The sequence below is a fragment of the Rhipicephalus microplus genome, chromosome X (assembly GCF_043290135.1).
Source record: "Rhipicephalus microplus isolate Deutch F79 chromosome X, USDA_Rmic, whole genome shotgun sequence".
In the NCBI taxonomy this organism is placed as follows: Eukaryota; Metazoa; Arthropoda; class Arachnida; order Ixodida; family Ixodidae; genus Rhipicephalus; species Rhipicephalus microplus.
Genome location: NC_134710.1, coordinates 171,308,757 through 171,336,721, shown reverse-complemented (window position 1 = coordinate 171,336,721; position 27,965 = coordinate 171,308,757). Strand labels below are relative to the sequence as shown.

At 41.4% G+C, this 27,965-nt stretch overlaps 1 protein-coding gene across 1 annotated transcript in view; it reads left to right on the top strand.

Annotated features, from left to right (window-relative positions):
- The window catches only part of LeuRS-m (Leucyl-tRNA synthetase, mitochondrial), an 88,512-nt gene that overhangs the window by 33,199 nt on the left and 27,348 nt on the right, over positions 1-27,965 (top strand). Inside the window, exons 6-14 of the mRNA XM_037428579.2 lie at positions 337-426; positions 2,887-3,030; positions 8,361-8,718; positions 9,986-10,095; positions 12,903-13,067; positions 16,749-16,867; positions 18,230-18,396; positions 23,920-24,090; positions 24,256-24,350. Of these exons, the coding sequence (XP_037284476.2) occupies positions 337-426; positions 2,887-3,030; positions 8,361-8,718; positions 9,986-10,095; positions 12,903-13,067; positions 16,749-16,867; positions 18,230-18,396; positions 23,920-24,090; positions 24,256-24,350 (1,419 nt within the window). The remainder of the gene's footprint in view (positions 1-336; positions 427-2,886; positions 3,031-8,360; positions 8,719-9,985; positions 10,096-12,902; positions 13,068-16,748; positions 16,868-18,229; positions 18,397-23,919; positions 24,091-24,255; positions 24,351-27,965) is intronic.

Genomic DNA, 27,965 nt, shown 5'->3' with positions numbered 1-27,965 from the left:
TTGGTAGAAGGGGTGGCCATCCCTGTTACTTGAATTTCTTGTGTAAGCTTATTGGTGTTATTAGTCCAAATACAGTAGAACAATAGCCGCTAGTTTTGCCAGAATTCAAGCTGCCCGATTTATACAGAATTTTTAATTCTGATGTGTATGGCCAAAAATTATTAAAACCAGTAGATAATGTGAATGATTAGTTAATCTGCTGCTTTTTTATCCACCCAAAACTAGATTCCATGTCATAGTGCCCCCTTTATTCACATACTGTTCATACGTTGTGTGTAGCGTAGCTTCCGTTTATTTCTTCATTTCTTTATTGTTTTTTATTGCTTTCTTTTTTAGGAGCTGTCAACGTGCGATCCTAATTACTACAAGTGGACCCAGCACCTCTTCCTAAAACTTTATGAGAGAGGATTGGTCTACTGTAGAAGTGTGAGAAGTTTTATCTTATTTTTGTATTGTTCTGGAGACCCCTTTCAAAATGCTTCAATCCAAGAGCAGATTTTGGTACTTGCATGAAATAAATGTCATGTGGCACTATAAGGAAGCTCACCTACTGTGACCAGGTGTCCAATTTAGCAAACGTCAGGTGGAAATATGCAACAAGCATTTAATAATTTTGTGGCTGCTGAGCTTTCAAGTTACAGCATGTTCCAGGTTTTCTTTTTTTACATGTTGGTGCAGCAGACATTTTATGCTAGTATTTAGAAACTGGCTTCTTCTTATTGCTCTCAGCCGAGTTGAATTTCATCAGCAGCTGATGAATTGTTCATTTGTCAAAGTGTGGAATATCTACCGTGACCTTGTTGAGCACAGAGCTCTGATACATATGCTCTACCTGGCATCAGAAGTTTAATTTTAGAGCACAATATGTTTAACTGGCCTTTCCATGGATAGCGCTGTGGGTTTGCAGTATTGCACAATTAGATTCAATAGAAATGAGCAGGGACTGCTGAAAAAAGCAGAAACTATAATCATATTTGAAAACAGGAGAATTAACTCTTTGTCATGCATGAATTTTAATCAGCTAGCTTCATTTGTAACGCCAATAGAACTGCATGCATAAACGACCAGCTTATCTACGACACTAGCCGCTTGCATACTGAAGCCAGTGGTATGCATCAGAGCAGTGGTTCTTAGCCATGGATGTGTCGGGACCCCTTGTGGACTGGTGGAAGTGATGGGGGACCCCTTGCAGCGAAGGAGAAGGGGGGATACGTAGGTCAATTAGCACAGCTGGAGTGTGAAACAGGTGCCTTTTATTGCTACGAAAAACATCAAAAGGGCCTCATTACTTCATTTTGGACAGTTCATTAATAAATGTCACAAAAAAAGTGTGTGAGGGTTTCGCGGGTCATAGAAATGTCTTCGCAGACCTTAGGGGGTCTGTAGACCCTTATTTGATTGATTGATTGATTGATTGATTGAATTGTGGGGTTTAACATCCCAAATTCATGCTATGATTATGAGAGACGCCGTAGTGGAGGGCTGCGGAAATTTCGACCACCTGGGGTTCTTTAACGTGCACCCGAATCTGAGCACACGGGCCTACAACATTTCCGCCTACATCGGAAATGCAGCCGTCGCAGCCGGGATTTGATCCCGCAACCTGCGGTTTAGCAGCCGAGTACCTTAGCCACTAGACCACCGCGGCGGGGCAACGGACCCTTATTTGAGAACCACTGCATCAGAGCATTACTCTGCAATGACTGCTTTCTCAGTGCGGAATAGCAGGCCATGTTCATGCTGACTGTGTTGCCTATTCAGCATACAAAGACAACTCTGTACTGGGCTACTCTCAGTATTTTTCCCTGGGAGCAACGAATGTGCTCTTGCGTTGCTCAGCAGATGCAGTGTGCTGTCTGGACTGACTCCAAATAACAGCAAAAACCTATGTGCACTTGCAGTCCTGTGTGTCAGATCTACATGTCATGTGGCCTTAATCAGGCATGCCTACACTGCATTAAATGTTACAAATAATAAACACATCCTGTTTAATATCAAGTGAATAAAGTCACACCTGTGCTCTGTGTGCAGTGTCTTGGAAGACAGATCCCTCATAATCGCTGTGTTCAGGTTAAGAAATAAAAGCCGTCAAGTATACTTTGAATATTTATTAAAGTAAGTAATCTCTAGTGCTAATAAATATTCTTGATTCTTAGACTAATTCTTCTTGTGTAATTAAAACATATTTACACTACTGTAGAGAGCCTGTTTTTATTTAGTTGCTTTAACTTGTGTGTTGCATTTTTTGTGTATCTTGCACCCATGCTGTGCACTGTGCATGTTATTTTATTAATCATCAACCCATCTGGAATAGCATGATAGGCATGCCTCCAGGTAAACCTTTCCAGGATTCACTAAAAGTCTTGTTGCAAGTGAGATTAGAAAGAAAATAGAGGCACCCCTTATGTGCACAAGCTTGGGTAAAATAAAAACTATCAATGGCTTCCATGCTCTTTCTTAGCTCTCTTTCACATCTGGTGTTGTTCCATCCACTGCATCTGATGTTGAAACCTTGAAACAAACTAGGGACCTCTTCCTTTTAGGGATTCAAATACAGTAGACTCTCGGTAAACAGAAATCTTTTCATCAGAACTGCTGTATAAATGGAACAAGTACTTCTGACAAAATTGGTTTCATACCTACATTGTGCAGCCCTGGTTTTCTCTGAGTAAACAGAACTCCTTTTAAGTGGAACATAGTTTCCTGGTCTCTTCAAGTTCCGTTTAACGAGAGTCTACCGTAGTCTTAATTCCATCTTTTGTGAAACTACACTAGGCCATGCCAGAGTGTGACAAATATACATGATTAGCTAATTTCCACGCCTATGTTTATAACAGGTATTTGTGGTTTATAGTAAAATAAACTGAATTGAACTGCATTGTGCAGGCAGTGGTTCACTGGGACCCTGTGGACCAGACAGTGCTGGCAGATGAGCAAGTAGATGCTGAAGGTCGCTCCTGGCGTTCGGGGGCCAAAGTGGAAAAGAAAAACCTCCGTCAGTGGTTCATTCGCACTACCTATTTCTCTAAGGTATGTTCATTAGTTTATTAGCTTATTTCACTGTGTCGTCGTGTCTGCTTGCTAGCAGACATATTTTGTGGGTTTGGTAAAGGATTAGCACAATTGTTGCTATGAATTTCTTCTGCTAGACAACTGGTGTTATTTCCGAATTTGCTTTTTATTAAGACAGTGTAGCACACAGTTATATCTTGTTAATCAAATATCTCTTCATTTGAATCGATTTGAGCTAGATGCTTGTTCTTGGAAAATTAGCACATCTTTGCAAATTTGCATGTATCTTATTAGAGCAAAATTCTTTTAAATTCAATCATTGAAACCTATGGGATGTTATTTTGAGCGAAATTTCTAGCTCCAACAAGCGTAATTTGGATGTACATGAGCAAACTGCCGAAGTTTGACATGTTGCTGAGCATCGCATCATTGCAAACTGTGATAATAAAGCATTTTAGCTTTGCTTGATGCCTTATGATTATACCCCTCCGTGGAACCAAAATGACATACCATGTCATCATGTCACTACATACCATGTATAGAAAAATTGGGCTTTTAGGGTGTTTTGCACTTCCAACTTGTGACAAGCACTAGATGCTGTAGCATCATCTGATAAGTGGAAATCCAAACGTTTGATCTAACTATTCATCTGCAACGAATAGTTATACCTCTTTTTTTTTTAAGCTGGAACTTTGAAGAATGATTCATACGTGAGTGTGCAGGTGTATTTCAGAGTCAAATTCTGTTGAAAGAAATTCGGATCGTGAGTTATTTTGTGCACTGAATCAAAGCAGACTTGGCATTAAATTATGAGCTTTGTGGTGTTATATAATGTGACCATCATGAATAAAGTCTGAATATAGTATTTAGTAAGCAGCCTATATAGTAAGCAAACAAGAAAACTAGGATTTGAAAAGGTGAGACAAACAAAACTGCTACTTTTGATGAAAGTTTATTGCATAGCAAATGGTGGTTATGAAGGCAGCGCTCTGCTACTAAACGGTCTAAAAGAAGCCCAAATAGCATAGAAAATATACATGGGTCATTCCACGCCAACTGTCCCAACATTGGCGCTCAACTACCTGCGATTTGCCTGAAAAAGAAATGTGAAGACTATCTACCTAAAGCCAAAAGTGCTCCCCCAAAACATTCTTGTGAAAAAATGTTTCCCAGTATTGCAAGCCTCTTGTGAATATTTTTTGGAAAGCTCAAAACCATGACTCGTAAAATACATTGTTGAAAAATCCATTTTTTCTAAAAATAGTAGGCTTTTTAAATTAAAATAAGTTTTAGGAAGTTTTATGCTTTTGTGGGTTTTTTATACGGCCTCAAATATGGAGAATATGGTCCATATTGAAGATTGTTTTATAAAAATACAACATTTAATCAAATGTGATAGTTGGCATTAGCATATTACTAGAATGTTTTGCTATAGACTAAAAATAATTTCAGGCATATACAGTTCGAAATAAAGTGTACAGGTGGTGACAAAGTTGCAAAAATATTTATTTTTTACATGTGTGGTCGTAAATTCAACATTGAGGCTATCCTAGTAAAGATATGCTCAATAGCAGATTTACTAGCAATCTTTATTGCCTACTCACTCATAAGGTTTTATCAAATTACTCTTTGTTTTAAGCAAGAAAAATTGTGTATTAATGCACACTGTTTGCTTGTGTTTATACACCGTAGAAATTCATCCTAGCGGTAAGTACAAGCTGCACAGACATGGAGATCATCTAGACAATATAAGCAACTTTGTCTGTGCTTATTCAAACTATTTACTAGCTAGTATTACCTTGAGTCAACGAAAATGCGAGACGTACCAGGCTGCATTTAATCACATGCAGCTGCCCTCTGATAGCCTGCATAGTATGCTTACGCAGCACCGGGAAGTGGCACCGATGTGTGCAACACACCGTTAGGAAGAGCACTACGATTAAGAAAATGATATATCAAAATAAAATAAAAAATGTCTTGCATCATGGATAACTTGCAGTTAAAACCAAGATAATCATATATAATTAACTATCTTGCACCAGCGACCATATGTTGGTGCATAACTGCTACTTAGCTGCCATGCAACACATACCTTTTTTTATTTTTGCTTCAAATGATTCTTTTTTGGTCACGTTCTTTGTACTTCTAAATTTACCACATAAATAATGGTGTGTTGCACATGTCAGTGCTACTTCTCGGTACTGCATAAGCATGCTGTGCAGGCTGCCAGCAAACAGCTGCTTGTGATGAAATGCAGTCTAGTAGGTGTCGTATTTCTCGTTCACGCAGGGTTTACTAGCTAGTAAATATTTTAAACAAGCACGAACAAAGCTGGTTATGTTGTCTAGATAATTCCCACATTCCCGCAGCTTGTATTTACCACTATGACGCATTGCTATGATGTATAAACATGTGCAAACACAGAGAGCAGGTTACACACAAATTCAAAAATATTTTTTCTCGTTTAAAACAAAGAGTAATTTGATAAAACCTTATTAGTCACTAGGCAATGAAAGTTGTTAGTAAATCTGCTATTGGAGCATATTTTTACTATGACCACCTCAATGTTGAAATTACGACCAAACATGTGCAAAAATGAACATGCGAATGTTAACTACCACAATATGGACCATATTTTTCGTATTAGAGGCCGCAAAAAAACCAACAAAAGCTTAAAACTTCGTAAAACCTATATTAAGTCAAAAGCCTATCATTGTTCCAAATGTAAAAGTTTGTATTAGCCTAATTGGGAAGAATGGATTTTTCGATGTATTTTACGAGCCATGGTTTTGAGCTTCCCAAAAAATTTTCCAGTATCGCCAAGCTTCGTGTGAAATTTTTCATGTGAAATTCACATGAAGCTTTGCGATACTGGAAAATTTTTTTCACAAAGAATGTTTTGGGGGAGCACTTTTGGCTTTAGGTAAGTCGCAGATGTTCAAGCGCAAAGGTTGGGACAGTTGGCGTGGAATGACCGACATATAATACTATAAGTGTGGGAAATAATGCACCTGTAAAAATCACCTTATGCTTACACATTCAAGAAAATGTAATTTTTTTACATCAGTGCTATTTATTGCACAATAAGCATGTCAAAGATGCCCTGCCTAATTATGGCAGCCTACATAATCAGTTAAGTATATAAGGTACTTCAAATTACAATATATGTAACACAAATTTATTAAGATATGGAAGATTGTAATCAACTAACTTCCCATCTACAGCATACTTTGTTTTTTTAACTTTTACAAGCGTTTTGCTGAGGCAGCACTCGGTTTCACCAACATAGATGGAGCCACATCAGTGTGGAATTCTATATTAGAAGACCCTGTGTACGGTAATGATTACGTTGCATTGTAATTTAATCATTGTATCAGTGCAATTATTGTACCATTTTTTATTTTCCTAGACAATTAAAATATTCTAGTGCACAGCTCTGACATTGACTTAGTGTTTTTTTGAGCTAGTTTGTGCATATCACGTGTACTGCCACTTAAGCCTACATAAGGACAATAGAAAGAAAATGGTGTTTGGCAGCGGTATTTTTTTTAGGGGCGAAGCTCTTTAAGGCATGGATCTGTACATCCTCCAATGTATGTAGTAGTAGATAGCCATCAGAGGCGCAGGTTGCTCTAGAGCGAGTATGTGCCACAGGGGATGCGAGATGGGAGATGGCGGTACTTGGAGTATTCACAAGGTGGACGCACGAATAGACAGACTAGCAGACGGATGGATGGACGGATGCGCGGACATACGGACGTATGCATAGATGGATGCACGGACGGGCTGACGGACGCTTCGCCCCACTCATCATCATTCACTCCATGGATATGCTGTGATATTTTTTTCTGTTGTCCCTGTAACTCATCAATTCTTTTCCTTTTTTTTGTTGTTGTTGTAAGCTGTGAGCTATGCAGTCCTAACTTGGAACCATGGCTGGTGCTTGATAATCTCAAGCTGTGCCTTCCCTCTGGGTACGGCCTCTTTTTATCTCTTGTTACATTGTTTTGAAGGAAGGTGTCATCATTTGCTTTAGATAGGTGGCAGTTTGTAAGGGTTAGTAAACATGCTCCAACTTTTTTTTTTTTTTACACCCTTCAGACAAGCTCGGAAATTCATACTGTCGACCACAGCGATCACATTTCCTGAATATTACAGCACTGCATGCCTCGCAGACCCTTCATTTCGAAAAACCATTCCTACGCGTATTTCCTTCTCCTGAACAATTCCCCTCATATGGGAAGTGATACAAGCGTGCCCACAAGCAACTTTACATACCACTGAGCTCGTCGATTGGTTCTTTGCCCTATGAAATGGTACATTGTTCGTGCGATGATGCATTTTCGGTTGAGCAGTCCACATTTTCATTTTCCTGTGCTGCCCTCTGCTGTTTTGTAGAACCCGAGAGAAGCAGTATTGCCATAATGAAAGCCTCTGAGATAAGGAGCTGTCTCCTCTAGATAAAAGATGCTCCTCGAACTGCGCTTCCTTCCCACACCACTATGATAAGTGCTCATATTAGGGATGCCCTGCTCGGTCCTTGGCTGCGTGCCAATGATGTATTGCTCACATCATGTCACATTGCCAAAGTGGGTGGAGTCACCACGATGGGCTATGCCTTCACCCTCCAAATGGTGCAGAGGGGTGATGAGGCCGCGTGAAAACCCCTGTAACTTCCTTATTATAGCACGTATTCGCGAAATTCCTGCGGCAGCATATTCACATAGCAAAAGTATGGATATTTTTCTCCATAACAATTCTTCGACCTTAGGGTTGTTTACTGGCCTTTAACACATGGCAGTCAAGGCAGCACATTGCAATGTACATGCTGGCTTTCTTCAGCCAGTTTCAAAAGTCACCAACATTTTCACTAACATTTTTTCTATAGAGCAAGTGTACAGCATAAATTGCTTAACACTGAGGTTGTATGACCAGCATACATGGCTGTCATGAAACTGCAGAGAAAGATATAGGAATCTGTACTGAATGCCAAGTTGAAAAAAAGTGAATCTAGTGAAGTAAAAATGTGTCCTTAGGATGCATGTTTTCATTCCATGCATTATTACCTCAGGTTTTTCATGTGCCATCAAAATGTTTGTGCCTATGTACAGCCAGCCAAAGCATTAGCTACCTGCTTTCCAGTACACTTTGATGGAGTAAGATTGTGAATCAGTCAAGGTTAAGCTCATGCTCACAAACCTCAAGCCTATAGATGGATCATCTGTTAGGTCCCTGTCCTGAGGTGCTTTACATAAATTTGGTGTTCGTGTAAACCAGCTAAAAGTTTTGCCAGCTGCACTTGTCATGAATATCCAAGCCTTTATGTTCTAATAATTTGCTGCTTTCAGGACCTTCTTGAAGGCCTTCGTGACTCTGAACGCAACAACTGGGATGAGGTAGGCCCCCTTCAGCGTGGCTGGATCGGCGATTGCACTGGATTTTCATTTGAATGGAGTGTCATCGACAGCAATGGGAACCCTCATTCAGATCTGTTACGTGTGTGGACTGAGGAACCTGAGTTCCTGGGTGCAGTGACATTTGTGGCTCTTTCACCAGACCACAGCATGGCATTGTCCATTGAAAATTCCTCTAGCAGTGCTACAGGAAAGGGCAAATATTATGCACTAAACCCCATATCCGGAAAGAAAATTCCATTGCTGGTGTCTAGCGATTTTCAGTTTCCTCGAGCTACTAATTGCCATTTGGGTGAGTGTTACGTGGTCTCCTATAGTCACTGGCATGCACAAGACATACAATAACTCCTCCATTGCTGGAACTTGCCCATCTTTAAATACACATTAAATGCGTCAATATATAGAATCACCTCCCTCAGGTGCCATACAAATGGATGCACTGGAAAAAACAGTGCAACTTTTACAGTAAGGGCCACTGCTATTGGGTAACCGTAGATGTAAACAAACCACTTGTAGTGCTTGTCCAGTTGTCTCTCATGCATTTGTCCTTTGAGCACTAAAATGAAGATATCGTCAAGTGAACAAACCATTTTTCATGCTGTTGGCTCAAAAGAAAACTGGGGAAAAAATATAAAACAGCACAAAAGAGTATATCTAAATGGCTCAGACTCTGATGCCATTGTGATGTTTCCTGTTAATTTTAATAATGTGTTTTATTCCTTTGTGACAGAAGTTTTGAAATTTTCTCAATGTTGACTGCCAATAAGAAAGTTGTGACTGATGTTGAGTGGTTACCCTGTGTGTGCTTTATGAAAAAATTAATTTCCCCGAATTTGTCCTACATATTCATATAGAACTTATACGTATATTTCATTGCTCTATAGGTTTTTTGGTAATGTTAATGACTCCATTCAATCATGTTGGTATATTCAAAGAGCTGCTGTGTAGGTAGACAGGCCCATGCATTGTGCTTTTTGCTATGATGTAACGTAGCGAATTGGTCCATTTAGAACATACTCATGATGGCTAGACCAAATATGACATGAAATGAAGGAAAGTACCCTCCTGTGACATATGAAATCATCTCTCTCACTCCCGTGACCTTGGCTGCCCATAGTTAAGGGACATTTAAAACCTTGTCACTTCTATATTAACCTTGACATTTAGACATGCCAGGATGGCACTTCGGTTGCTGAGGATAATACTACATGCACACTGTGTGTTTTGTTGAGTGACACACACTGGTTACCAGCAAAAGTGAGGAAGAACTGACCTAGTTTAGGCTTCCAGCTAAGCTGGTCAGTGCTGTTACTGAAATTGTAAATATATGTTGTAAATAGTCTCCAGTGTGATCACCCCATCTTTCACATAACATTATTAATGCAAACTTTTGTAGAAACAAAATTTTGTCTTTTTCATCTTGTATGTCAATTATAATATGCTTTATCTTCACTTCTAAGTATTTTTGTGACATTTGTGAAAGCCATTATTCTTTTAGTCAGCTTGCTTCCATGGCTTAAGTGAAAGGTTTTGAAGTGTCAAATTAAATATTCTTGCAGGAACACCCAGTCTGTGCAAAGAAGATCTTGCATTTGCCATTCAGCATGATATTGAAGTGATTAGGGTTGTCAATGAGGATGACCCAACACATCTTATCAATTCAGGCATGGTAAGCATGAAAATTTTGGAGCCATAAAGTACAGCTATGTGATAAAATGTCACAAGTCTGTTGTAACATTGCAGAAGAGGGTGAGCAAAACTGATTCCAAGGTTTAGTTTAGACGCTCGTAAACACTGGTAGACACCAAAAAACAAGAAAGTTGACTACTGTGATATCGGCCTTATTTAGGACGTCATCATGTGTAAAAACAGCTAGATTCAGCAAGCCTTATGTACCGAACACAGCAAATGAGTAAACTTCTGTGCTTAAGCAATGTGCAGGATATCGTTATTGCTGTAAGCAACAGTGTCAAGTTTATTTGCTGGCATGAATTTTCTGCAGCAGCATGACTTTAGAAAAAAAAATTTTCCATGATAGAAGTCTTTGTAATTCAACTTTTCTTAAAGTGCTTTCCTTCTTGCTCCATCACCACTAACATTTCAAGCCTACAGATTCATGGGCTACCTTTCCCAGTTTCTGTTTCATTAATTTATTAATATTTAAAATTATTACTGTGGCTCTTATGTAGAGTGTGCAAGTATTTGAAAATTTCAATTTATGAATTGATTACCAATGTATTCGATTCGGTACTCGAATTGAATAGTGCATATTTGAAATACAGAATATTTTTTAAATTGCTTTTGAATAATCTGCATTGATAAAAATACTTTAAGAAACAAGATGTGGGAACAGCAAGAGGTAATTTTTCTCTTTTGCACCATCAAATTACTGATATGCGTGCAGTCCTTGTACTATTGAGACCATGCTGATCACTAGATGAAGGCATTTTGCCTAAAGCTCCAGTGTTGCTGAAGCAAGAGTGTCACCAATCTTCAGTTATCTTTATGATATTTATGATGATGTTAACTCATTAAAATTTTTTAATATCTGTGTATCAGTTTTATTTAAAAGCTTTTGACAAAGTACCACCTTCAATACTGTAGCCACTGCTATATTTTAGCCTACAGTGACAAAATATTTCAAAGGCTCTTGTTGCTGCTCAGTTTAAATAATTTTTTGGGTGAATGGATGGGGAGGCCGGCAAAAGTAATATTACCATTCCTTTGTAAAAGCTTGTAATTAATAATTTTAAATATAATGTAGTGGGATGCTTGGGCTATTTAGAAAATTGTCCCCTTACCAGTCTAGACCTGCTTCGAAATTTATTGCCTTACTATGTGAAAACTATTCAAATAGTATTTTATTCATATTCGATTCAATGCTATCAGCATTTGATTCGGTTCTAAAATTCACTATTCGCACACCCATATGTTTAGTAAATCGAAATATTTCACAAAAGAAATGATATACAGAGAAACATTACTACTTTTCTGACAACAACTACTTTTGTGACATAATTTAAAAAAATTATTAGTTCCTTTTAAATGCTGGCCTTTTTCATTAACGACAACATGTTACACATTGGATATTGCAGACTTCATCCTTGTACTACAGCAAACATGCTCTGCTTGTTCTCAAAATAATTTCCCTTGTAGCTTTGGTTAATGTATAGTCACTGTGATTTATGCTTGAAATTCTGGTGAAATGCTATTATCCATATCAGGCTGAGTGGTTCTATTTGTGCATACAATTATTTCTACATTTGCAATAAGATATCCAAAAGTATTTTCAGCATATAGTCATTTTGGGTGCTACTGCATATGGACCTAAGTTTTTGTATCACAAAATTTGAAAATGTGAACTGCAGTCGTAGCCTTGTTGAATTGAGGTTCGGCTATATGGAATGCAAATTGGCATCAATCGTATGTGGCAAAACACAAAAATAAACTTGTAGTTTGTACACTGTAGTCCGATTTGCTTCTAATATAGCCTGTCTAAATGTTTGAATGATATGTGACATGACATGATTCACGTAAAAGTAAAGATTGCTAAAAAGTTTGCATAGATGTAAATGTTCCTCAGTGCTCTGAAAGATACTGGCGATCCCCAAAATTTTAAATTTAGGGAAACCTTCGAGCAACAACTGAGCACACTGACATTACCTCACTGCACTATTGCAGCTATCTTAATATACTCACCTTTGGCTCCTCTGTACATTGTGTCACACGTAGTTCAAATGTTTTAACATGTGGTGTGCAAGGGATGTCTACAGCAATATCTATAGCACTGTATATGTGAATGCTGCCTTGCATACAAGTAGGATAGTATCCTTTCAGTTCGAAATGTTGCTGCCTGCCAATTTTCGTGGTGCACATTACACTCCATACATTTTCCTGCTGGTGTGACCATAGCATAGCGGATTACTCACCATGTTGCTTTAAAAGCTTCCATTAGCACGGCTACACCATACATGTATCATCATTTCGTGTTACGTTTATGGAAATCTTCAAAGACATCACAGCTTCTCTTTTGCATCATATTTATCCAGATAACATTTGTTTTCTCCTTGGCAACACTTACAAAGGTGTAGAATTCAGATATGGGGCTTTACATGCCAGAACCACATATAGTCATGAGCCACACTGCAGCAGTGACTCTAAATAATTCTGACCAACTGGGGCTCATTAACACTTTCTTAAATCTAAGTTCTCAAGCATTTTTCTATTTCACCTCTATTAGAAATATGGCTGCCATTACTGGTAATTACACTCATGCTTTAATGCTCAGCCACACAATGTGGTAGCCCTTCAGTTACAGGAGTGGCTATAGCCACCACTGTTAGAGTACTCATTGGGGTCTTGATTACTTTGTGTCATGGTGTACATGTGTGCCCTATGATTGAGTCATGCACTCTTTTATCTATATTCAGCTACATATGACGCTTGATATTTTGTGCTATCCTTTTTTGACGGCAGCTAACGGGCCTGTCTGCCAAGGCTGCACGATTGCAAGTGTGCCAGCAGGCACAGCAACAAGGCCGGGGTGGCTATCCTTGCAGTAGTCACCTCAAGGATTGGCTCATCTCTAGGCAACGCTACTGGGGTACACCTATCCCCATCATACACTGCACAACTTGTGGGGTGAGTGCTGCAGACTATATCAGGCACTTTTTGCTGCCACGCCTTATGTATCTCCTTAACTTAACATTAAGCTAACATTCTTCGACAGAGAGGCACTTACTTCTCTGTAGCTTGGACACTGGCATTTGAGCAAACATCAAAACTAATAAAAAGTTAACAGTTATGGTAAAAATTATTTTATTTAGGATTGGCTCAAGGGCCCCTTAAGCCATGCTCATAATTGGAAAACTCAGAATCTACAGATAATGGAATCCTTCTGCTGCTGTGAAAATGTCTCATCTACAGTACTTGCTCACCATGTCGCCAGAACACAATGCTTTGCTGCTATCACCTTCTACTCTGTGACTACTACTTACAAGGAAGCACAGAATACTCTATATGAGGCTATTGCTAGTGTAATGAAAATACTGGGCCAGAACTGGGATTGTAGTGAAGAGGAATACCCAGCACCTCCACCAAAAATATAATGAAAACACTGGGCCGAAAGTGAGGCTACATCTGAACACTACATCTGAACACAACGCAGTTGACATTGCAGCAACCACTGGCTCACAGCTCCAGCTCGTGCCTTGTGCAGGGCTGGCAATGTGGCTGGAGCACTAAGAATTTATCATCACGTTTTCTCCAGTCTTGTTTAATTTGTTAGGTCCTTTTATTTTTCTCTTCCTGCATCAACATTTTTTGCCAAGTTTTCTGTGAAAATTCAAGTGAAACCATGACTGTAATGTAGTATGTTTCTTGTAGGAATACATCGGGCTTCATGAAAAGTGTGTGGGAAGGCTGCAGTTGTAGAAGTCCAAATGAAACATTTGGGGATGAACCATTGAGAAATTAAGTGTGGGCCAGTTGAATAAGTGGTCTCTTTGACACCATGCCAATGCTTATGCATACTTAAACTCCTGTGGGGGTGATGTGTTTCCTTTTGTTTACTTCTTGCTGTGCTTCAACCACAATGATTGTACTGTAGTAAGGCAGTTTGGCAGCAGTGGCTGCAATAATTGGTCTGGAGCTCGTTGGCACAATAAAGGGTTACTGTTGGTGGGTATCAGCACTGCCAAATTGTGTTGCATGCAGTTTTAGATGGCAGATTTCCCATTGTCAGTGTGCCATTAGGTGGGATGAGCAAGGTGACAGATTTTTGAAGCCTCCCTAGGAGCTGTGTGTTTTTTGCAAAACTGAAGAGTGATTGGGGCAAGACCAGTGCCACTTTGAACTGACTGGTTTATCATGGAGGACACTAGTGGCACTACCTAAAGAGGTGAATTGTAGTAACCACACGGCAGTTTGTGATAATTTAATTGGATCTTTTTTATGAAATTTAAAATGTTGAAACAGAAGAATTTAAGCAGGTAATTACTCAAGGCCACCTGGAATAGTGATACTACATCAATACTACCTGGAATTACTGAGACTGTTAGCATTATCGAGATATTTGAAATGTATTTATTCACACAATTGTGTCTCACCATTCATAATTCTGCGAAAGTAATGAGTGACTATGGTTTTCCATTTTACTGCACCACATTTATGTAAATAGATATATGTGGTGCTAGGTGTAAGTTATACGTCGTAGCAAAAGTTTTTGAGATGTGGGCTCAACGGCAAGTGTGAATTTTAGCTCTGTTAGTACATCACACTTCTAATCTAGCGAGTAACTATATAGGTCGCAAGAACTGCTACTGGCTGGAACATTTGATTGGAGGCTATGTTCCCAAAAAAAGTGAAGATATAGAGTTTTTCGAAAATTTTGCATCCCACAAACTTTTGCTAGAGGTTGCACCTACTGAGTAAGTGTCCCTTAAGCACCATCGTGCACTGGCTTGTATTTATTTGAAGAGTTTATTGGTGATTCTCACGCAAGTTATAATGTCTGCTCACACAAATAATGTTCGGCAAAAAAAAAAACTGTAAAAGAATAAATGTTTATATCTGTCACACTTTTAAGAATCACTCTACTGTAGAGTTAGAAATTGACCTGTAAGTGTAAGTAACTTCTGGCCACATTTTCAATTGTTCGTCATCATTGATATTACCGTGTTGTATTGAGGGATTTTGTTATTTAAAATGGGTACACTAAGACAATGGTACAGATGACTGTACCATTCTGGCTCTGCTGATTGTGCTATATTTGGGAGCTGTCAGTGTTTTTTATGGCACCACCAACCCTTATTTATGAGCTATGAGTATGAAAATAAAAGAGCAGGTAAGTATATTGTGTAAAGCTCAACAGTGAATAACACCAATACTGATGTTGTAGATGCTGTAGCATTATGTTGGTGAAATCGAGATAAAATCTATTAAAGATCTGTGTAACGTTTTTTAAAGTACCATGTCTGAAGAAATGTGAACTATATATATACCAAACGTCAAACAGGCTGCCCGCACATGGCTGCCTTCGTCCCGTATTTTTTGTGAGTTACCCTATGCAGTCACCATGTGTTGACACAGAAGCTTAGAACAAAAGCTCAGTATTTCAGAATTGGCATCTAAATTTCAGTCATTCTGGAGATCAGTATAGATGTTGTGTTGTACATGTATTTCGCAGCAGTACAGTCACTAGCGTGTATTCGGTCTTAGCGAGCAACAGGGCCGCATTCACGGTCGCCTCGCGTCAGTATCGCCGCTGCACACGCGCGTTTGGACAGCCAAGGTGCTGAGCATAGTGTGGCAAGTACACAGTACTGCTCTCAAGCAAGTCCCAGCATTTTAATGCCTGCGGCAACACCAAAAACGCAATACAGCACCCATTGCAAAAGGTGGCGGCAAAGCAAATGAGGCTTATCCATGCCACGGGCGAAAAGTACAACACAAAGGGTGCCGCGAGCATGTATCCATGGGCAAAAGGGTTCACGATGATACGCCACTGAAGGAAATGAGCCCTCGCAACTATGCTGCGCGCCCTCATGATCTGTGACAACATGGCCTGATTGCTCGAGCGAGGGCAAACTCCGCTCGCATTGTCTGCGAGAGGCACAACTTGGCGTAGTAAGACCACCCGCGAACACACTGCACCGCTCTTTGGCCTAGCATTTGGAAGAGGCAACAAAAAATAAGTGTTCGTCGTGGGCGCAAGGCATTATTGATGAGTCCAAGCGAACTCCAAGAACAAAGGGTGCTGAAGGACGCAAAAAAATGCGTGCTCATCTTTCGATGTCCAGAGAGAATCTCTCACTCCCACTGGGCTTGCGCCAAACATCTCGGGAGACTCGTGCGTAGCGTCATCATCGACATCTGGTACGATCCGGTGTTGGGTGAGAGGCGTCATCATCACTCTCTCAATTCAGTACTGAAGGACCGCGGAGGAGAGGAGAGTCATGTTAGGGCATGAGAATGGCAGAAACAGGCGACAAAGCCCGCGCAATGGCGATGGGTTAGCCTCAATTCTCACACTGTTTATTGAGTCCTGAGCTGAGGCGAAATCCCTATGATCCATAAATAAGATTGTGAAAGGCCATCTTGTTTCAAAAGGCAATGTTATTCGATGTTTTATTGAAACTCCAACCACCTTCACCCCGTTTCAACATTTTCTTATTGCGGTCCTAATGTGAACAGATTTTGTAACTGCATCCTACTCGCTGAGGTGAGTTTTAGACACCTGGCATAGAAAATTGGCTAATTGTACTTTAGTAATGGTGAATGGGATCTGATTGAAACTTCTTAGGGGTGGCAACAATTTTTCAGGTTGTTCCTGTGCCATACGAGCAACTTCCTGTTGAGCTACCTTCTTTGAACAACGTGACCAAGGAAGGTGTTTCACCATTGTGTGGTGCCCATGACTGGCTCAGCACTCCGTGTCCCAGGTCTTGTATATAATGGGAATGCCTATGATCTCTCTGAAGCAGCATAAGTAATCATGATACTGTACACCAAAACATCCAATATGTCAGATCGTTTTTTTTTTGTCGTAAACTTGAAGGAATTGTAATGTCTTTGTTTTGAATTATCACATAATTATTACGTCACTGGTTGCATTGCCTTATTCAATTCTAGCTTATCAATACCCATGCTCTGACCTGATGTCCCTAGCATACATCTCGCAGAGCAATTTCTGTAAAATAATATTAATTGTGGCAAAGTGTTATGTCTAAATTTTTACATAACCAATTCATAGCACCTTTCAAAACATTACTGTGACCTATATAAAGATATATTTTTTAATGTAAGATCCCGGTCGTGGCGGCTGCATTTTTGATGAGAGGCTGAAACTCTTGAGGCCCGTGTACTTAGATTTAGGTGCACGTTAATGAACTCCAGGTGGTCGAAATTTCCGTAGCCTTCCACTACAGCGTCTTCATAATTATATTGTGGTTTTAGGACGTTAAACCTCAGATATTATTATCTTTAATTTAAACCATCACATTTAATCTGCCAAGGTATCTGTTCTGAATGTACCAATCCATGTTGCTGCAAGTATGGAAACTATCTGTTGTAGACAATCAGGTATGACACATGCTATTCCACAATATTTTTGCCATTTGCCAAAATATTCCTTACTAACAGAATTAGGTCTTTTCGATGGTAAATAATTTTACTTTGATTTCCTTTTATGTGTGCCTGGTTAGCAAGTATTGTGTAACGAGCCTCCCTTTTTTAGCAGTTTTGGTAGTTTTTTTATAGTGGGCTGTTGTGGGGGGGGGGGGGGGGGGCTATTTAGAGTGTACCTAAAGGAGTTATTTCAAACACAAGGTTAGATTGCACTCACAGCATTAATAATTTTATTGATAATTCTACTGCTGGGGAATTGATGTTATGGTGAATATTGTGAAACACCTAAAATTATGAGACTGCTTCAGCAGATAGTGTATTTTACTTCTCTAAACTTTTCAAATGTCAAGTACAGTTATAGTATTCAGATGAGTAAAACACTGTTTAATGTAATCAGTATCACACACTCGATACACATACCACTTGAAGAAAGATTAGTCTACAGGATTTCATTCAAAACACTGCATAATTGGTGCTACATGGTTCCTCTGACTGTGGATGACATTGTGCATGAAGCCATTTCTATGTTGTTTTATAAGCTGCATGAAGTTGTGTTAAAAGCAAATTGTGTAGCCAGTACTTAATACACTGTACATCATTTTTCTTTAGCATATCCTCAACACTGTTTTTCTAGTCCTAGCTGGTTGAGGCATCTATATTGGATATTTATAACGCAGGTGTTATGGACCAGCAACACGTGAGACGGACACCATGGACACGTTTGTCGACAGTTCCTGGTATTACCTGCGCTTTCTTGACCCGAGAAATCAGCAGAAAATTGTAGATCCAGCTTTGTCACGTGAATTGATGCCTGTTGACCTCTACATCGGTGGCCTTGAGCATGGTGAGAAGCTGTTTGAAGCACTTATGTAGTATTGGCCTCATGAATAACCAATGGCAGCACTGCTGATGTCAGCTGAGAGGCTTGCCTAGATGTATGTAGCACTGTGGCTAGAATAGTTGCATTTTTCTTCGCTTGTTTGTGGTGCTTTGACTGCAAAGTTGCAGAGCAAGGGACCCTCCAATTGATAATTATTATTTTATCTACTGTTAATTTTGTGGGTACCATCACTAAGAGGCCAAGAAATGCAGAGCCATAGTTATATTCTACTGCTTATTCCTAGTACTATACAATGGTTGCAGATCTAATTTTGACTATTTTGCCTAAAATATTAGATACTCAAGAGGATTATGGAAAGTGGTGGCTAACGGGGAACTCAGTGTGCCCGAAAAATTGAGTGGCAGTGAAGATAACATTTATCCCACAGTTCCTTAAGTCAAATAAGAAAGGATCTTTAATGTAATACTCTGCACAACGCTTTTGGCCACACTTTCGTTGCATGGCTTGTAATACCAAGTTACCAGCATCTGCAATTTCCATTAAGTAACAAAGACCCTTGTGTCAAGCTGGATACCATACAGCTCTTTGTAGCCATATTGAATTGATGAAACTAAAGTGCAATTTTATAATTTGTAGCACATTAAAAAAATTGCAGGCTTCATAATAAAGCAGCTAGAAGGTTGAGGTCTACCTTGACTACTGAAGCCAACAGTTTTGTGTGGGTATAAAAACTATGTGACCAGTTTTAACTGCTGCTAATTCACACAAAAACATTTCACCTATTACTGTAGCACTTGTTTTAAAAAGATAAGATGGGCTTACAAAATGCACCTTTTATTTAAGATGACGCTTTAGTTGTTAGTATACTGTCAGCTACAATAGCTCAATCTGTGTGGTTGGTGCAACTTGCTCTATATGTAACTATAGTCAGTATAGTAAAATCTTGTAATAACAAGGTGGAATAAGGACCACAAATTAGTTCATTGTATTCTATGTTCATTGTAGCAGTATACATAAAAGCATAGCTGTTTTTATCTCTACTGCTATAATTAACATAGAATACAATGAACAAATAAGCAGTATGGCTCATGCAGAAATCCTGGACACAAAAACAAATTATTTTTAGGTTCAAAGCCACTGTAAATGCTGTAGTCTTTACCTGTCTTCTTTTGGCACTCCTAACTAAGTAGAATGTAAATTAAGTAGGACATGGTAAGGTGAAAATACAACAGAACAAAGTTTGTCTCAATATATATACTTTTTAACCACATCTTAAACCAAAATTTTTATGCCACAACCACATTTTAAACAAAGTTTGGTTGTCAATTGTCTTTCTATATTTATTTTACTTTTAATGCTACTTTTTCAGGTTTGAACCTTGTGAGATCCAAATATTTCTTCATTACAGCTGGTATTATGGTAGCTCTCATGTTTTTTATGTCATTAACAGAAGAAGTGTTTGCAGGATAAAGAATGACCAACGGAATTTCTTATTTTGTTTCCCATAATTGATTATTTACTATATCAGTGTTTTGTTATAACAAGGTTCAAAAGTAATTCATCAAGATTTGGCATGTTGACTGTTGAGGTACAAAAAGAGTTGGTACATATGAAAACCGAGGCTGTAGCAGCAACTGCTAGGCAGTTGCCCACAACCACAACAAGCGATCACGTTCGAAAAAAAAAAAAAAGAAGAAAGAGGATGACTTTAACTTTTGGTTTGGTGGTCCCATGCCACTGATTTCCCACGGGGTGGGTGCCCCCCCAAGCGACTATAACTTCATTCTGCCGAGCATCAGGCCGGACGTGCGTTTGTACCTATTTAACCAGTAGGTACCTGGCGGCAGCAATTCTCTGCCTCCCACAGCAGTGGCAGATGCTCAACTATTTTACCGAGGCTGAGGTGGGTTAAGGTACGCCAAGGGGCCTTCGCAGAAACTTATGGCGCTACCGTTTGAGATGAGATAGGTCATCATCTCAAAGATGATTCTCATCTTTGAGATGAGAAGCAACCGAGCGCCAGGTCGGTGTACTCCTCTACCCATAAGGAAAAACTGGTGGTTTACCGGTCAGCACTGGGAATTGGACCCGGCACCTCCCGCATTGGAAGCGAGGCTCTAACCATGTAGCCACCACTGCAATTTAGCCACCGCTGCCATGTCTAGCTCAGTGAGTGAGTGAGTGAGTGAGTGAGTGAATGAGGAGAAAGATGTCTTCAGTGATAACACGACTTGTCTGTGTCTCACCTTCTCACACTTGCTGCAGTGGTGCCCAAGTAGGGATTAAAATTTGCACTCGGTAGAAAGTTTGCATTGATGGCTGGAACTGTGTGGTGATCACTCTTATACTTTTGCTGGCACACAACGCAGGAGGAGGTTCATGAGTGAGTGTTACTGTCAATTCGTGGCCACACGCATCAGTCAGCGCTAAGGCATTTAGTTAAGGCACAGTTCCCATCACTGTATCTGCCTTGCTTCCTTGCACTTGCTATAATGTCATAGATTTGGTCCTGGCAATGGTAGCTGAATTTTGATGAGGGCAAACTGTGAGAAGGCTCATTTATGCATATGCTTGCAATAAAGAAATGCAGGAGGCAAAAATGGATTCAGTCCTCCAGAATGGCATGCTTTGCATTCAAATTGTGGTTTTGGCACGTAAAACTCTAGAATCACAAGCACTCGGTAATGGTGAATTCCATTGAGAGAACAGGAGTAGAGGGGCAGAGCAGTGAGGAGTTGGGGGCAGAGCACTGAGAGCAGGGTCACTGGATCTGCCACTGGAATGTGGCACGCTTCCGGAGAGCAGGTGAGAGGGTGACAAGTAGAAGACCATGTAATCGAAACATTTCAAGCCCCGGCATATTCTCCGTAGGGCAGCAGCAAAATGCGCATAAAATCGGTCGGCCACATGTTCTTTATTGTCCTAATACCTAGTATGTTTGTGCAACAACGCATTCGGCAGACATCCAGCTGTCATCGTCGCCACCCGTACAAAACAGCAGTGTCCAACTACACATGGTTGCTACCATTGCTGCTGCACTCGCCGGCTGAAGAAAAATTCGGAGACTCTGACGTTCAAATGCCACGTGACTCGCCTACTGCGCCATTGTACTGCGCCTACTCCACTTTTCAGGCGAGAGCACTACAAACTGTCCCTGGCTGCTCTCGGCGCAGCAAAAGCACTCTCGCTCTACCAATGAATGACAGTGCTTCTGCACCTGTTCGACCACCAGAACACTCCGGCTGGGAACAGAGCACTTTCACCGTGCTTTTGAGTGCTCCTGATCTGCCAATGGAATTCGCCATAAGTTATTGGGTAAAATTGAATGCCGCTACACTCTATTGTACAAGACTTATTTAAAGAGCTGGTCTTCAGCAGAAGCAAAATGTAAATTGCATAGGTACACGCATCTGTGTGTACAAAATGTTCATTGTGCAAGGCTTGTTTAACTCAAACTTCAGATGGCTTGAAACTCGCTTTGATACTGTTATGGTGCAACATGGGAACATGAAGCAGGGTAGTGGTCACCGAAGATGAAGTTCTTCATCAACAATAGCATGACAAGGATTGAGTAATTGCTTACACCAGTTGTCTCCTTTCGCCCGCTGAGCAGAAATTCTTGATCACTTATCGTGAATGCTTTGCGCTAGTGTGGGCTGTGACCAAATTCAGGCCTTACCTATATGGCCAAACGTTTTCCGTAGTCACAGACCATCACGCTCTCTGCTGGCTCCCATCACTAAAGGACCAGTCTGTACATCTTGGTCACTAAACACTACGTCTTCAGGAATATTCGTTTGAGGTACATTACAAGTCGGGGCGACTTCACACAGATGCAGACTGTTTGTCACATCATTCAGTTGAAGAGCACAAACTAGAAGACCTTGACTCAGACCCCTGCGTACTGCCCATCCATGCTTTGCTTGACATCGCCAATAAACAGCGACGGGACCCATCTTAAGGGACTATTATCGACCGTCTAATGTCCCAATCACCTGACCCTCTGTCTGTCTGTTCGAGCTGCATGACAACATTCTGTACCATCGCAGCTTCAATGCTGATGGCCCGGAACTACTTCTTGTGCTACCCCACCATCTATGCAACAGTGTCCTGGAACAACTTCATGATGTACCAACTGCCGGTCACCTTGGTGTCTCTCATACATACGATCGAGTCCGACATTGCTTTTTCTGGCCCGGCATGTACCGTACTGTGGTTTGTTGCGTCGCTTCATGTGACCTTTGCCAACGATGAAAGCGCCCCTCGGTACTGCCTTCTGGCCTCTTATACCCCACCAACATACCCATGTAGCCATTGTTCTGTGTTGGGCTTGACCTGCTAGGCCCTTTTCCTACGTCCACCTTGGGTAATAAATGGGTTGCTGTTGCCACGGATTATAACACAGGCTTTGACATCACTCGAGCACTGCCGACGAGTTGCGCCATCGACGTTGGTGACTTTCTCTTGTACGACGTCATTCTACATCATGGTGCCCCTCGACAGCTGCTTACGTATCGAGGAATGCACTTCCTTTCACGTATCGTCGACGACATTCTCCATACCTGCTTCTCTCAGCACAAGCTTACCACAGCTTATCATCCCCAGACGAATGGATTGACTGAGCGTCTCAATCGAACGCTTACTCAGATACTGTCAATGTACGTTTTGTTCGATCACCGTGACTGGGACAGTGCACTTCCATTTTTCACCTTTGCTTATAACTCTTCACGACATGATACAGCGGGTTACTCACCATTCTATTTGCTATTTGGTCGGCATCCAGTGTTACTATTTAAAACCCTCCTTTTTTCGACCAGACCCTAGTATACTACATACGCCAGCGACGTCATTGTTAGGGCACACATACAGCTCCACAAGTCGCTCATGACCAACTATCTTTGTCGCAAGATCAGTAATAGTATTGTTACGATAGTCGCCATCGAAGCGTCCTCTTCACTCCGGGATCTCTGTTACTCCTTTGGTCACCCTGCTACCAAGTCGGCTTATCCTAGAAGCTTTTCTCCCATTACAATGGCCCTTATGGAGTACTCTGCCGACTCAGCGACATCAATTATGAGATTGCACCTCTGGACTAAGCTTATTCAACCACATCAACCAAGACAGACATCGTACACGTTTCTAGACTGAAAGCATATTGCCCTGCTAGCTTTTCATCGCCTTAGAAAGCGCCGCAAAGGCGCTTCCGCCACGAGAGGGTGATGTTACGGTGTGACATGGACATGAATCAGGGTGGTTGTCGCCGAAGATGAAGATGACAAGTAAATGTAGAGCTGGCGCGTGGTACTCATCGGCCATATCGTCTGGCTGACAATCAGCTGTTTGCATAAACCTTGATCTCGCCTCCGTCACAATACTGTGGGGGCATTCTATGTTTCATATTATATTAAGTTTCACTAAATAGTATTTGAGTTCAGTAGCAATGATTGTCATTTTAGAACAAAGATTTCTAAAGTCAATCTGGCTGTCTTTTCTCACCATCCTGATTTATTGCTTTTTACCCCACAGCTGTTATGCACCTGTATTATGCTCGTTTCATCAACCACTTCTGTCATAGCCTGGGCTTGACAGAAGCCAAAGAGCCATTTTTGAGGATGCTCGTGCATGGAATGGTGGTGAATGAAACTTTCAAACTTGCCAGCACTGGCCGGTACCTGCCCCGTGACATGGTAGCTCAAAGTGAGTTGCTGAATCTATTTGTTTTCATAAGATACTAAGATAAACTGCATTATTTGGTCTAAAGCACATTACATGTGATATAAGCACATGTGGCATGCTGTTTTTATTTATTTTATATATGGTCTGTGATGTATTTTCAAAACTTTGCTTGGTGCACACTGAAAGAGGAGACCAAGCTATTCCACAAGGAGACGGGAGAAACAGTTGTTATGGACTGGGAAAAAATGAGCAAGTCAAAGCACAACGGTGTTAAACCAGAGGTAAGCAACGTGGTTTTATTGTGTATTGTGTGCATCCAACTGTTTTCTCTGAGGCTTCATGTTCAAGCTCTATCTGAAGCTTGTGATGAGAAAAAAAATATCAAAGCTATGTTGGACATCACTAGCAATGGCAAACTGTATGTTTTGTGGCAAACTACGAATTTAGTTGTTGCTTGACCTTTCTCGTTCTTCCTTTTCTTTTCTTCTTTTTTTGAGCAGTTTGTGACTGCACTAGTAGATTACCATAGTCGAACACACTTATGATGATATCAGTTTCAACAAAATATTGTGATAGCAATGAGCGGCCGCTACACTATGAACATTTGTGTGCCTTTTGTGGTGAAATAGGCCACTCACTACAATGTTCCTGTGTCTCATTATTGGTTGTATCAATTAAATCAGGCTCCCTGTTGTTTCCGGAAAGGCTGTCACGCTTATCCGAGTACCACACTTTTCAGCCTTCTTCATACTCTCAACCTCGTCTATCTTATCTCCAGTCTTCCTTCCACCACTATGAACATGAATTAGTTGTGCAGTCAGCATTCTGCACAAAAAATTTTATCATGTTTTGTGAGCTGTAAACATTGGCTGCAAGGAAAAGCTTGCAAGAGTGAGCCAGGAAAGATGCTGGGTTCGATTTTGAGTTCTCCCAGCACATACCGCTTTTTTTAATAGTATTGAGGTACACTTATATGAATTCAATTACCATTGCTGTCAGACCCACTAGTTTTTTTAATTAGGGGTGAAGTACAGTCATGAGCGATATTAGAGGGAACAATAAAGCTCTTTTTCGATGATTACCGATTACAGCAGCTTAAAGGGGTACTCACACGAAACCTTTGGCCTCGCGTTTTTCTGCTGCAGTGCGTTGCTGAGGGCCTGTTAGTCATGACACAGCACATCGTTTGATGCAGCACACAACAGATAATTAATTACAAGCCCCTCATTATCAATCGGTTTTAGTTTCGGTTTGAGAGAGTTCCAAGAACTGGGTGCAAATGTCGCCACCTAGTGCGTGCAAATTTTGACCACGTCAGCACACAGAACTGTGACGCACTTCCGCACAGTCCGCATCAAGAATTACTTTCAAATAGGAAACGGGACTGGAATGTCGCCAAACACAAATCTTTTTAAGTGTGTACCACGGCCACGCACTCGCAACCAGCCGTCGAGAAATATACTTCGGGAACTAATGCGACAAAAGAAAAATGGCGGCTATGATGTCATCATAACTTGTTTTGTTGACTTCAGCATTGTGATGTGAGGGAAGTAGGGGGTCACCTCGGGGTCCCCTCCGAGGATGTCTGTAGTGCTATGGAGTCGGTCGCTCACGCAAACTTCAAAATTAATTTAAAATACCTTCCAAGCTATATTTGCTGTTGATATCTTGCAGATGATATATGAATGTTCATGAGAATAGACCCCGCAGGCTATCTTGGCCCCGAAATTTTGTGTCAGTACCCCTTTAATGCAGATGGCAAGTTCAAAAGTGTTCACAACACTAAATAGTGATGCGAAAAGGTGTGTTTTGCACTTGAATGCATCACATTCATGTCGGTACATCACAAACGATTGTTGAATAAACATGAACGTTCTTTCTCATATTGCTCCTAGCTGTACCTGAGCCTATAGCTCGGTGGTGTCGGTGCTGGTCATGAGAAGGGGGCCTCTCCTTTTTGCTGTCTCCTATCTTTCACTCCCAATCCTCCACACGACGCTGTGTCATTCTTGCTTATGAGGTTTAGGAGCAGATATTTTTCCTAACCCTGAACCACTTTCATGTGGCCTTCCCTGCCACATGAAAGTGAGTGGGCAGTAGGAGGGGGCTGAGCAGTCAAAAGTGGAAGAGCAAGGTATGCCTAAAGTGGAAGAGCAAAGTATGCCTTTTGCCTTGCATTACAAAGATTTGCAGTTTGCGATCATTTATAAAAAAAATGTCTTTTTTCATACTCTGTTTTAATTCTACTTATTATGCTTTTTAGTGTTCCAGTATCGCAGTTATCAATGTTCTTACTTTTGTACTTTGATGAATTGTTATAGTATGCATATTATCATACTTATATATATTGCCGCAATCAACCTGCAGAGGAGAGCTCGCGCAGCCAGAAAGGAAGACAAAGCTCTTGCCCGGTCCTCTTTACGAGCGCCTTTCATTTTAATTAAAGTGAGCTCTTCTATTTCGGACTCCTGCTGTGTCTGCTTCGTGACACTGGTGGAGGAGCTGGGTACATGTCCAGGACACCTTCCAACAGCCCGGGATCTAGTCCACAAAGACTTCCGCTCGTCGAAACACCCGTTCACCGTGCCAGCCGCCACCTGTTAGGCCTGAGCCCAGAGTTCCGTCCTTGGACGGAAAACAGGACCGCGCCCGGAAGCAGTTGCCCCATCATGACGAGCCCAAGCACGACACAGATGAGTGTTTTGACCCCTAAAACTCCTGTGGACTTCCATGGCAACACATATGAGGACGCAGATGACTGGCTTGAGGAGTTCGAGTGCACAGCCAACGTTAACGATTGGAACGCCGCACAGAAGTAGGGGTACATGTATTTTCCTCTTCAAGACGGGGCTCGCACATGGTTCACGAATCGCGTGTGGTCAACGTGGGACGAGTTCCGGCGGAAGTTCCTGGACACCTTCGCAAACACCGAAAGGCGGGAGCATGCACAGCGACTCCTCGAATCACGGATGCAAAAGCCCAACGAGTCTGTTGCTATGTTTGTTGAGGACATGGCTCGTCTCTTTCATCGAGCCGATCCTGATATGTCCGAAAACAGAAAGATCAGCCACCTCATGCGCGGTGTTAAAGAGCAGCTGTTTGCTGGTCTCGTGCAAAACCCACCTTCAAGCATCGACGAATTTTCGAAGGAGGCGACCGCCATCGAACGCGCACTACAGCTACGCTACCGCCAGTACGACCGCCCAAACAACAGCGGACAAATCAGCGCAACCGCCGTGACCACTGTGACACCTGACGAGCGTTCTTTGCGTGACCTGATACGCGAAATTGTGCAAGAAGAGGTGAAGAAGCTCGCCGCCACACCGAATGACTGTGCGATTGCGTCAGTCACAGAAGTTGTTCGCAAAGAAATAAGGCAAGCGCTTTCACTTCCCGAGCCAAACACTGAAATAGTTAGGCCAACATATGCAGATATTCTCCGTCGACAGCCTAGATCTAACGTGCCGCCACCTCAGCAGTACCACCAGCAACAGCCGCCGACAGTGCCTTGGTACTACAGGGAAACGTCGACGCCGATGCGACCCCCACTCTGCAAAACCGACATATGGCGTACCCCTGACTACAGGCCCCTGTGCTTCTATTGTGGGGAAGCAAGCCACATCGTGCGGTATTGTCCTCATCGCGTTGCCGGGTATCAAGGATTTCCGTCCACTATCCCTCGGCGCTATTTCGACGGAAGACGCAACGTTGATACGAGCACGACGATCCCGCGGGACGTTTCTCCTGGGTTCCGGTCACGCTCGCCCTCCGCTGGTCATTTTCCCCAATCTAATAGAGGTAGCACCACGGACATGGCGAGAGAAAGATCTCCCAGTCTACGCCGGGGAAACTAAAAGCAGCGACCTTAGGGGGGAAGGTTGCGAATTGCCGAAGAG